This window comes from Hyalella azteca, unplaced genomic scaffold, assembly GCF_000764305.2.
Source record: "Hyalella azteca isolate HAZT.00-mixed unplaced genomic scaffold, Hazt_2.0.2 contig6477, whole genome shotgun sequence".
Lineage (NCBI taxonomy): Eukaryota > Metazoa > Arthropoda > Malacostraca > Amphipoda > Hyalellidae > Hyalella > Hyalella azteca.
Genome location: NW_025936638.1, coordinates 14,278 through 25,502, shown reverse-complemented (window position 1 = coordinate 25,502; position 11,225 = coordinate 14,278). Strand labels below are relative to the sequence as shown.

General features: G+C 38.1%; 1 protein-coding gene across 1 annotated transcript; it reads left to right on the top strand.

The window, feature by feature from the left end:
- Positions 1 to 445: 445 nt before the first annotated feature.
- Positions 446 to 11,225, top strand: LOC108666043 (periodic tryptophan protein 2 homolog). The gene is made up of 19 exons (XM_018152849.1): positions 446 to 560; positions 1,244 to 1,451; positions 1,740 to 1,868; positions 2,140 to 2,257; positions 2,467 to 2,614; positions 3,207 to 3,378; positions 3,951 to 4,234; positions 4,765 to 4,881; positions 5,209 to 5,286; positions 5,678 to 5,798; positions 6,832 to 7,007; positions 7,390 to 7,546; positions 8,211 to 8,391; positions 8,667 to 8,814; positions 8,927 to 9,113; positions 9,501 to 9,644; positions 9,967 to 10,041; positions 10,520 to 10,745; positions 10,966 to 11,225. The coding sequence occupies exons 1-19, from the start codon at positions 543 to 545 to the stop codon at positions 11,210 to 11,212; spliced, it is 2,934 nt and encodes a 977-aa protein (XP_018008338.1). The 5' UTR covers positions 446 to 542; the 3' UTR covers positions 11,213 to 11,225.

Genomic DNA, 11,225 nt, shown 5'->3' with positions numbered 1-11,225 from the left:
TTTTGACCGATGCAAAATAGCTTGATAGTTGGAGCTCTGGTAAACCATTCTACTACTTACTTTCTTGAACATAAAGAGCTCTAATTGCGGGCTTTTTGCATTCTAACATTTTTGCATTTTAACATTTAGCTGGCATAATTTTGATTGTGATTTCACTTCCCACTTCAAACTTATTTCATCACTGCCATAATTAAATTATTGTTCATTAATCACCCATGTTGTTGCTGGCCTTCAGTAGAAGCCGCATTTATTATGAGCAATACTGAACCCAATACTGAAATGTGATTTATTATAGACTTCTACTATTTTAAGTTGTTTTAGTTACCAGTTTTTCAATTGAGTAAGCTCCATCTATACACTGATGCTTGGTTGATACTTACCTATCTTCAATTGAATTGAGCAACTTTCAACTTTCTTATCATGACATAATCAATTTTTCTTGCAGTTCTTTATTGATTAACTTCATTGAAAAAATAAAACAGTGTAAAGGATAAATTTTCTTTCTGATATCCAAGTTTTATAGTTGTTTTTATAAACACAAGATGTATTTCCAATTCAAGGTGAGTATCATTCAAGATATTTCTGCAACTGCTCCTTATGAATTTTTCTCTTGAAAAATTATATTTTTTATTTTTTTCATTGAATTTTTCAAAGGGAAATTTCTCTTGTGAAAATTCTGAGTCATGGAGAAGGGATCAAACTCAGTTGATATTGAGTGTCAAAAGCTGGTATCTATTTATTAGCATTGAGTAATTCCTTACATTTTTCATTTATAATAACCTCAATGTTTTATTTATTCTCCTAAAGGTTTGAGTTCATAATATATCATATATAGTGGGTCAAATATTCTGTATGGATTTTTAGTAATGAATTTTGTAATAATACATGAATTTATTTAAATGTTTGTTTATCCTTAGTTCTAATATGAGTCTTCCAAAAAGTTAAAAGTTTTTCTCACTGAGGCTGTTCCTGATTATGCATATAATTGTATGCTCTGTCTTATAAATAGTTAAAGATTGCTCTGCATCATAGCAAAAATGTGAATAAGTATTAGATTGCTGATAATATATAGACTGAATTCATGTCCTAGATTTTAATGTAATAGCAGATTTCATATTAAGAGTAGAAGAATAGACACTTGTATTAATTCTCTACAATTCATGCCAGGTGTGCCATTACTTGAATTGAAGACAAGCTTAACTAAATTTAAATCAGCCTTGAAAGTAACTTGAATTTTTTTCAGTTTTCCAACCTGCTAGGCACCATATACCGCAAAGGTGACATTATCTTCAGCAAGGATGGCTACTCAGTGTATGTGCCTGTTGGCAATAAAATCACACAGTATGACTTGCGAAATGATCGAGCATCCACCCTTCCCGTTGAAGTTGGTGGAAACTTCACATCATTGGCACTATCTCCAAATGGCCTCATTCTAATTGGAGCAACAGATTGTGAGTTTATATGGTATACATTTAGAATTCAGATGGTTGTTGGTGTTGGATAGTACCTAGTAGAAAAGGTTTACTTAGAACTTCATTGTTTTTTAATTTCTCCTATCTAAAAATTTCCTGAAAACCTTTTATGTCAATTGAAGGCTAAGAAAATTCATACAATATTTTGTTTGAATGTGATGATGCAAAACATAAATGATATTTATACTTAGTAACTGGATTATTAATGTTAGAACTTGTACCATTGTTAAAATTTACTGAATAAATTTCATTATCACTGTGTTACAGTGGGACATCTCCATATGATCAGTGTGATGCGACGTCGCTTACTCTACACCAAAGCTTGCCGTGGACACATCAGAGCTGTGTCCTTCAGTCCTGATGGCAAATACTTGGCTGTGGCTCACTCATCTACTGGTTGGTTTGAATGAATGTACAGTCACTACCAAGTTTTTGTGCAGAACCACTCAACAAGTGGATGCAAATGCACCAAGATTGTATGCATCATTTTTTATTTGTCTATCAAGAGTTAAAACAAATGAATCCTATTTAAATAGGCCACAATAAGGAAATAGCTAGCTTGTTTGTCATTAATGTGGTAATTTATTCTTTAGTATTTTATTCAATAATAAAAATAAATTAGTTGTGTTAACAGCTGTTGCTTCATATTTTATTTATATTTGCGCAGTTCACATGTATCGATGTCATGGAATGGAACGTCAAGTATTTAATCCATTTGAGACTGAAAAAGTTTGTCCTGCTGCAACCAGTGATGTTACCTGCTTAAGCTGGTCTTTTGACTCCAGGTAAACTCACATCATTGACTTAATTACACATTAGGAAACATGTATTAATGCCTAAATTTTTCTTATGCTCAACTGTCCATTATTTGCACTCCAATGTTTGATATTTTATTGTATAATTTTATTTTCTTCTTGTAAGAGATTTTCTTATGTAAGCTTTTTCTGTACTGTGGTAAATTGATTATTTTAATAAAGGAATATATGTGTTGCAGATTGTTGGTATTTGGCAGCAAAGACTCGGTGACGAGAGTGGTGCCTGTAAAGCTCATGGACATAGGACGACAGGTGGTGGAGCTGAGCTCTGGCAGCTACCCTATCAGAGGAGTTCACTTCATTAACAACTCGTATGGAATTTATGTGGTGAGGTCACAAACTGTGTGGATAAATACCGTAGGTTTCAGCTCTAGAAATAAGCTGAGTAGAGATGACTGTACAAATGGATTTTGTATTCAAGTATGAGAATTTTGTATAGAACTTGACAAAATATTGTGTGGATAGTTCATTGAATATTACAGTAATGATGACTAAAGACATGCCTGAACATAAGCTTTTGTTCTTTGACTTTAATTTCACTTAAAAAAATTTTATATATGGCATTCAGAATGGTAAGAAATAAATAAATTGGTTGCAAATGGCCTTCAACAATAGCTGACTGTCATTATGGCAGAGGTTGTATTTATTTTTCTATATTATGATCATGTCATTTATTCACTGAGATTTTAATTGGTGAAATTATCTCAAATAAAAATTCAGTGTTATTCTTATATGATTTATCACTGTACCCCACAAAAAGTGAGTCCTGTTGTGTTATTTCCCTCAATAAAAGTTTGCAATATGTAGTAATACAAAAAGTCAGTGCCATCGGATGAAAAACTTTTAAAATGCTCCATTTTAAAAAAATTTTTACTTTCTATGTGCTGAATCTTGGTTAAGATGTAGCATTTTTGAACAGATCACCAAAAGTGGTAACATTCTTCGCTACAAGTGCAATCTTAATCCTGATGAGCTTCATGAGAAAGTTTTAAAATCAAGAGAAGATGAAAGGAAACGTCTTAAAGAAATGCTACAAGCAGAACACTGCGAGGATTACGAAACTTGGAAGAAAGAACATCCTGTTGAAAATAGTAAGTAAAACTTGCAGGTCTCCTGCATTATAGAGTCACGTGTATTATAGTGATCGTCACGTGCATGCACGAAACAACTACAAGTTTAGAATTCAATTATGAAGCCAAGGTGAAAAATTGTTATGTATGGTTTTATTTCTTGCAGAAATTCCTCCGCATTTTGGGGGATTTTGTACTCAGAAATTTTCCTAGAAGATGCCGAAAAAGACTGAATAATTCCGCTAGCTTAAACTAGCCTGATATGGATGTTTATTTATTGAATCATTTGCAGTTCATATCTCTCTGATTTGCTTCTCAGCAAAGTATTTGAGAAACTTTTTTTTGTGTTACTATGATCATATACAATGCCTCCAAAGCGTGCTTCTTGATCCAAAGCATTGAATTAAAAAGCTTCAAAGTGTAAAACAATCTGTATGTACCCGCAAAATGTATCATAACAACCTCATTGAATGTTTTCTTCAGTATTATTAATACTTTCCCCCAGTGAAAAATTACATTGATTATATATCTATTCTCATTTCCATTTAGGCCGGAATTCAGTAATATTTAATGATTAATTGTCATGTTTACAGCTTGGCTGGACTTCCACTGTGATTACCGGCGTTCTATTGTCACACTCCTGCACCTGGAGGCGCCTCAGGCAGGCTCGGCTCCTGACACGACCTCAGCAGCACTCCTCGCCCTCAGCAATGATGACGAAAATAAGACCGCGCGTCGTGCCACGGCAGGCGTCACGGCGACCTGCTACCACGGCTTGTCTAAGCTGCTGGTGGTTGCCTGCGACACCGGTGACTTTGCTGTCATGGACACCAGCGACGACTGCTCCGTGCTACACTCACTTAATGTCTCCAGCCAAGTGAGCTAATACTTTCTTATGTATTAACTCAATGTGATTAAAAATTGTAAATGTGGAATGAATTTGCAGTTTTCAGTGTATTGAGTGAATCAACTGAGCAAACACTGTCCTTAAGTGTTAACTAAACGGGAACTAAACTTGCAGTATTTAGTGTATTAAATGAATCTCTATTTTATACGAGTACTTACATGACCACGAAAATAATATCTATAAAAAGTGTAACTTATTGTTAAAAATAAACTGTTTGGAATTTCTAGCCATCTTCTGCTTTCAGTTGATATGAGGTAAGCTTGATATATGCTAACTGGGTAGTATAAAATCTTGAACAATGTCATAATATATTCTGATGCATTGTGTATTTCGAGAGGCAATTGCAATTTTCTAAGTAAATTCCTGCTGTAAATTTCGAGTGCGTTTTCGAGACATGTGCCAGCACAGAATAATGGTTATTTTAAGGCATTGAACGACCAGTTAGTCTATTCTTGTTTAGCTGTAAATTCTTTTATGATTATGATGGTATTTTTGTTCAGGTGATCAGCAGCGTGGCGCTGAACCTCACAGCGGACTGGCTGGCCCTCGGTGTAGCAGACGCTGGGCAGCTGCTGGTGTGGGAGCTGCGCAGTGAAACTTATAAACTCAAGCAGCAGGTCAAACTCTGCCCAATATTCTTTTAGTTTCTGCAAAATATTCTTCTAGTTAATACGTTTGAAACAATTCTGCCCACTCTTCCTGATGGAAAAAACTTAGGCTACATACTACACATAGACTTTTTTCACAATTTTAACTTGAGCTGCTTGCTTTTTAAATAATTGTAATAAAGTTGAATTATGTTTATTTACTATTTTAATGTTCCCAATGAATGTTAATAATTTAAGCACAATTTAGATGCGCAATGCAATAGCTGTTTTTTATATTCAAACGCTACCATGTCAAGCTTGTGTGGAGCGCCTTTCTGACTTGTTCCTGACATGCAGGGACATCGCAAGAGCATGAGTGTCGTCGCCTACAGTCCTGATGGCTCTCGTCTTGCTAGCGGAGGAGAAGACTGCATGGTTAGTCTGCACTTCGTGTTGCATTGTGCTTGTTGATGATGCCATATTTATTTCTTGCAAAGTTTGTTAAACTATTTTGTTCACTCGATTCTACCAAAATGCTTATGCTGTGATAACCTAGTATTGAAATTTTTGAGCATTGGTAAATAAGTCTGTCCCATCACCAAATCTTTTATATGTGTTACAAATTTTGATTAAGTAATGTTGTGCAACACAAAAAAACAACTGTGCTTTTAAAATTAATGAAAACGTTGTTCATTAGCAATTGATCATAAACTTTTTTTTTTGTACGACGACTGAAATTATCGCTTCTGACTGCATGAAATTGCCTTCAAAATAACATTTCGGAGCCATTTTATTTTCGTATTTTCAAGGTAACATTTGTTTGCAGGTAAAGTTATGGTGCACCACGTCTTCCTTTTGCTTCGTGACGTTCAGTGAGCACACCGCCCCCATCACTGGTATCGCCTTCACACAGTCTGGTGCAGCTGTGCTGTCCTCCTCAGAAGATGGTTCGTTTGTCACTCTTTAATATCCAGGCTTATTATTACGATTGACTCAATTTAATAAGTTCGTATTCAAGTATAAATTCAAAATGAATAATTTATACACAAATGGCAAGAGAAAGATTCAAAGTTTTTTTACATTATGTAAATTTTCAAGATGTCTATCTTGTGCTGCTCGGCAAACATCTAAACGGTAGCCAAACTCGTCCCACACACGAGAAAGCATATCTTCTGTTACTGAGTGCACCGTAGCAGTGATAGCACGGTTCTTGGCAAGAAGTGTAAAGCCTGGTCTTCATTTCCTATGCGCCATACCCAACGCTCATAACATATTGAACATTTATAAATAAGGTGGTACAAAGATACATATTGAACATTTATAAATATGTAAAACGAATTTAGAACCTTTCTCTTTCCATTGGTGCATAAATTATTCATTTTGAATGGTAGAAATTTAATAAATTAGGTCCATCATTTAGAATAATCTTGTATCATTGAGTAATCGAGGTGTGTGATATGCCAATAGTTTCCATTGTACCAATTAGTTACTTCCATAGAACTTTCGATTTTTAACTAGCTGCACTGAAATGCGACTGATCTTTCTATTGTTATAAGGTGGAGCCATAGTGCCTGATAGAAGTGCTTGAGCGCCCTAACGCATCCTTGACGACAGTAAAGCTATTTTCGTGACGTCTTGACTCTTGATTCAGTTTCTAATTCCTCATCAGTAATGTAATGTAGATTACATCAGTAATGTAATCTACAAAATTTCCCGAATTTATTTATTTGCTATTTAGATTTTGAGTCGAGTCCTGGCATTAGGACTTTCTGCAAGGTTAGAATTGTTCGTAACTGTGTTGTATAATAGACTTAATAATGAGGCTTCATAAGTCATTTCTATGTTTATTTGAAATATCAAGGCGCGGTGCTGCAGGCATTTGGATGTCAAGCAAGATTTAACTTGCTGTCATCTGTGTCTTACGATACATTGGATAATGAGGTCTTAGAAGGGATTTCTATGTTTATTTGCAATGTTCAGGCACGGTGCGGGCGTTTGATCTGACGAGATATCGAAACTTCAAGACGCTCACGTCACCGAGAGCAACGCAGTTCACGTGCCTTGCTGTCGACTCGTCTGGTGAACTCGTGGCGGCTGGTGGCAAAGACTCTCATCAGATCTACATCTGGTCATTAAAACTGGGATCCTTGCTGGAGGTAATTAATCGCTTTGTTAGACATGATCCTTTAATTTTATGCAATTTTAACTTAGACTGTACAATTGATTTGTGTGTGAGAATTTTGCTCATCTGTGACTAGTGTTCATGCGAGGTAGAATCCACGATTACTGATAGTTATTTAGTGTGATCAATACTTGCTCCGTCAGTATTGATTGCTACGAGGGGCAAAATTTTAAATTTGTAAATTGAAGTATAAATTCATGATACATTTTGGCATATGAAACCCAACTTGGTATCTACTACCCACTGATTTAGACGGTATGTAAACAACAAGGAAACCCTTAAAGCTTCTCAAGTGAAGTAGTTAGTGAGTTTTGCTAACTAAGGCCTTCGCAATAAAATGAAACTCTGTTGTTCAGGTGCTGAGTGGCCATAAAGGCCCCGTGACGAGCGTCTGCTTCTCAGCGGTGACAGGGAGCAGCTTCCTGGCGTCGACGGCGCTCGACGGCTCCCTCAAGCTCTGGGACAGCATCAACACCTCCTCGGCCAGGGAGACCATCGACCTCCATTCTGATGGTCAGACGCTCGACCAAACCACCTTCACACTCTAACATTAGTACCTTCATTGAACCTTAGATTTTCTCTGGGTATTAAGTGGGCATACCGCACAATATATTTTCACTAAGCTTCTGATTTCCTCTAGATATTAGCATGGTTCAGCACCCACTAGTGGCTTTACTGAACCTCTGAATTCTTTTGGATATTTGGCGGACTCAACACTCACTAGTTTCATCACTGAACTCCTGAACTTTAGTTGGATAATTCGCAGTCCCAACATTCTCGTGTTTTGTTTTGCTCATCTTGTCTCTTTGGTTTCAATAGTTGGGTGCAAAAGTGTCTGGTTTCCATGTTTCTTTAATCATGGCACAAGAACCGCATTAAACATCCGTCAGCACAAAAATAAGTCCTTCTCCTTAGCGGTTACATCTATTGCTTTTTTATCCACTATGAACGATGCTGTTCAGTTAGCAGCTGAATTAAAAAAAAAATATGTTTTTCTATGTTCTTTCTCTTAAATCCTCGTTCACTGCAACTGCCTGAGAATAGAAAAAAAATCGATCTACGCTGTACGCGTATATTATTTTAACAATATTGCCTGTCCTGTTTGCATTTTTCAGTTGGTTTACTTGCCTAACAAAAAGTAAACATTGCGTATTAAAGTTTATTATGTGTTGGCCAGGAGTGTGCGTGCAGCTACGTCCAGACGGGGAGCAGGTGTGCGTGAGCACCATGGACGGCCAGCTGAACATGTTCAACACGAACACCGCCGCGCACGAGGGCTGCATCGAGGGTCGCCGGGACCTGGGTCTCGCCAGGAAAGACCATGACAAGATCACAGCCGAGAAGACGCAGCTTGCAAAGTGGGCTTTGCTGGCTTTTGAATCTGGCAGATGATACTGATGTGTTTCTTCACTTGATGACATTTACTCGTGGAACTTAGATTATTCAGTTGGTTGTCAGTGTCTTTTTGGCAGGTTTTACCCAAGTGTTGGTTGTAATAATACAAAAGTTTATATTTGACCACATAGGTCACATTTCAAAGTGTGTGCTACAGCCATGGTTCTCAAATATCAACAAGATTATTGTTTCTGGACTACTATTTTACGTTTTAACTGTTTTGGACCTTTGCTTGCAGGTATTTTCGCGTATTTTGTTATTCTAGTGACGGTCTTCAGCTCATAGCTGGAGGTGAGAGCAAATTCGTGTGTGTGTACAGCGCCGCTCAGCAGCTCCTTCTCAAGAAGTTCAGAATCACAAAGAATCGCACCTTTGATGGAGCTCTGGTGAGTTTAAATTTGATAATTGTGAGCAATTCAGTCATTGATTTTATCTAATGTAAATAAACTTGCCGATCAGCTACCGCTTTATCATTTAAAGCTGCATTTTTGTTATCAGGGGGTGTACGACAGATTTAGCACAGCTTACAACGGCATCAACTTGCGCACCGTGGAGCGCCGGCCAGACCGCTCAGAGGTGACTGCTGATCGCGGCATCAAGCTGCCCGGCGTTGCCAAGGGCGACAAGTCCCTCAGGGCCTTCAGAGCTGAGGTCCTCGTCACTGGACTTGCCTTCGCACCCACTGGTTTGTTCTACTCAGCATGTAACAAGCACTCGAGTTGAAGAATCGAGTTGTGTTAAAGTTCAGCTTGATTTCTCTCACGGATAGAAACGTTCTGTGGATATAAACAATAGTAATACACTTTCGCATTTATCCCATATTATTTTCGGCTGAGGGTGAAAATGGCATGAAAAACCTAGCTTTTTCTGTTTTGTTAATAAAGATGTGCTTTTCTTGTTCGGCTGTTACAGTATCTTGAAAGGAACATTTTTTCAGGTACCGTGATATCCATTGCATCCAGTACGTGGCGGTCTTATTAATTGTTCTCAAATGTACTCGAATGCAAGAGATTTGAACCATTATGCCCGTTGGGTTTCTTCCGATTTGTTGAAGTTTGCTTTTGTTTTCCAGGTCGTAGTTTTGTGGTGTGTTGCACAGAGGGGCTCCTCATATACTCGCAGGACACAGACTGGCTCTTTGACCCCGTCAGTCTAGACGTGGACAACACACCTACCGCTGTCAGAAGGAAACTGCAGCGTCAGGAGTGGGGCATGGGTGAGTGCTTCATCCATCTCTATCACTTACAAATCAGTCTTTTCATGTTTTAACGCATTAACTGCCTTGCATGTAGCGGTAAAAATTTTCTTTATAAGATTTACGATTAAATCGCGCTATAGGTTTTTACGCAAATTGCTCATCAAGAGCAGAGGTTCAAAAAATCATTTTAAGACTTCTAGGTGTTGTTTATGGATTGACTCCAGGCTTATGGGTAAATTGCTTATCACTTTACTTAACATAAATATTTATTTTTCAAGAGGCCACAAATTATATTTTTTCCTAGTATCATTTCTTAAATATCAATGAATTTTTTTCACAGCGCTGATGATGGCCATCAAGCTGAACATCAGCTCAATAAAGCAAGAGGTGCTCGAGTCCATCCCTGTTGATGCAAGTGAGTGAGACAGCCTTCATAGTGAAATATCTTCTTTTTTATAGCATAGCAATCCGGTATGCTATTATCAAGTAGACTATTCGATAACTTGTGATCTTGCACGGACTTCTGTAACCTCCTCAGGAGTTATGGTTAAATTTTTAACTTTTTTCAGTAAATTTTTTCCAAATTTTTGCAGCTGCTCACAAGGTACAGCTAAACTGTTGGTATCTTCGCGGCCTTCAAATAACACTAAATTAGTTTTGAACTTGAATGTTCATTTGTTCGTGCCTTTTCATTTTATATGCAAGCCTTCACTGTATCGACGTTTTCTATATTGAATATCAGAGATTCATTGTTCCAGCGATTAGTGCGCTTGTCAGTTTTGTCCACTTTGAACTTGTGTCCAATAAAATGCATTGTGTTAATTATTTATGCATATCTGGTGGCTATCACACGAAATTGTGCTCATCGGTTTCCGTGTTTCCAACTCACCCAGTGAACGTGGTGTTGACGGGCCTAGCTCCACTATACGTAGAAGGTCTCCTCCTGTACCTCGCCCAGGGTCTGGAGAGCACCAGGCATGTGGGGCTGTACGCGCGGTGGACGCGACAGGTGCTCTATCTTCACGGCCGCTCTCTTAAGCCAAGAGCCCCGCAGCTCATGTCTGCCATCAACGCTCTGCAGAGAGCCCTCAACTACCACCACACTTCCCTCAGTAAACTGTGAGTATCATAACTTAATGTTGGGAAACTTCAAGTCATGACAGAGCGCAGGCAAGCTTGCCCAATAAGACTTATCCTTATTATTATTAGTCAAGTGCAGTTTGGTCGGGAGACCGACATTCTTGCCAATCAGATAGCCTGACTTTGTCAGCTGTCCTTGCGTCTCTATGTCGCCTCATTTTCTCCTATATTTTATGACCATTTTTGTGCTTGTTTGCAGGTGCGCGGCTAACGAGTACACATTATCGTACTTGAGACAACAAGGAGCCGTCCTCGAGCACAGAAGTCGCCAGAACGCATGTAAACAGGAGGAAAAACCGCCGAATAGCGTGAGCGATGAAACTGAGGAACCGATGGACGAAGACCCCAGTGAAGAAGAAGGCAGTGAATCTCTATCTGAAGATGATCAGTTGCTCTCCGAATTCGAGTCTGATTCTAGCTCTGAGATCGCTGAAATCGTGGAGTAAAAGAATTCTCATG

Coding starts and splice junctions, on each gene's coding strand:
- LOC108666043 (XM_018152849.1), top strand. Junction 2,258..2,466: donor AGCTGGTCTTTTGACTCCAG/GTAAACTCACAT, acceptor TATGTGTTGCAG/ATTGTTGGTATTTGGCAGCA. Junction 8,815..8,926: donor GCACCTTTGATGGAGCTCTG/GTGAGTTTAAAT, acceptor TTTTGTTATCAG/GGGGTGTACGACAGATTTAG.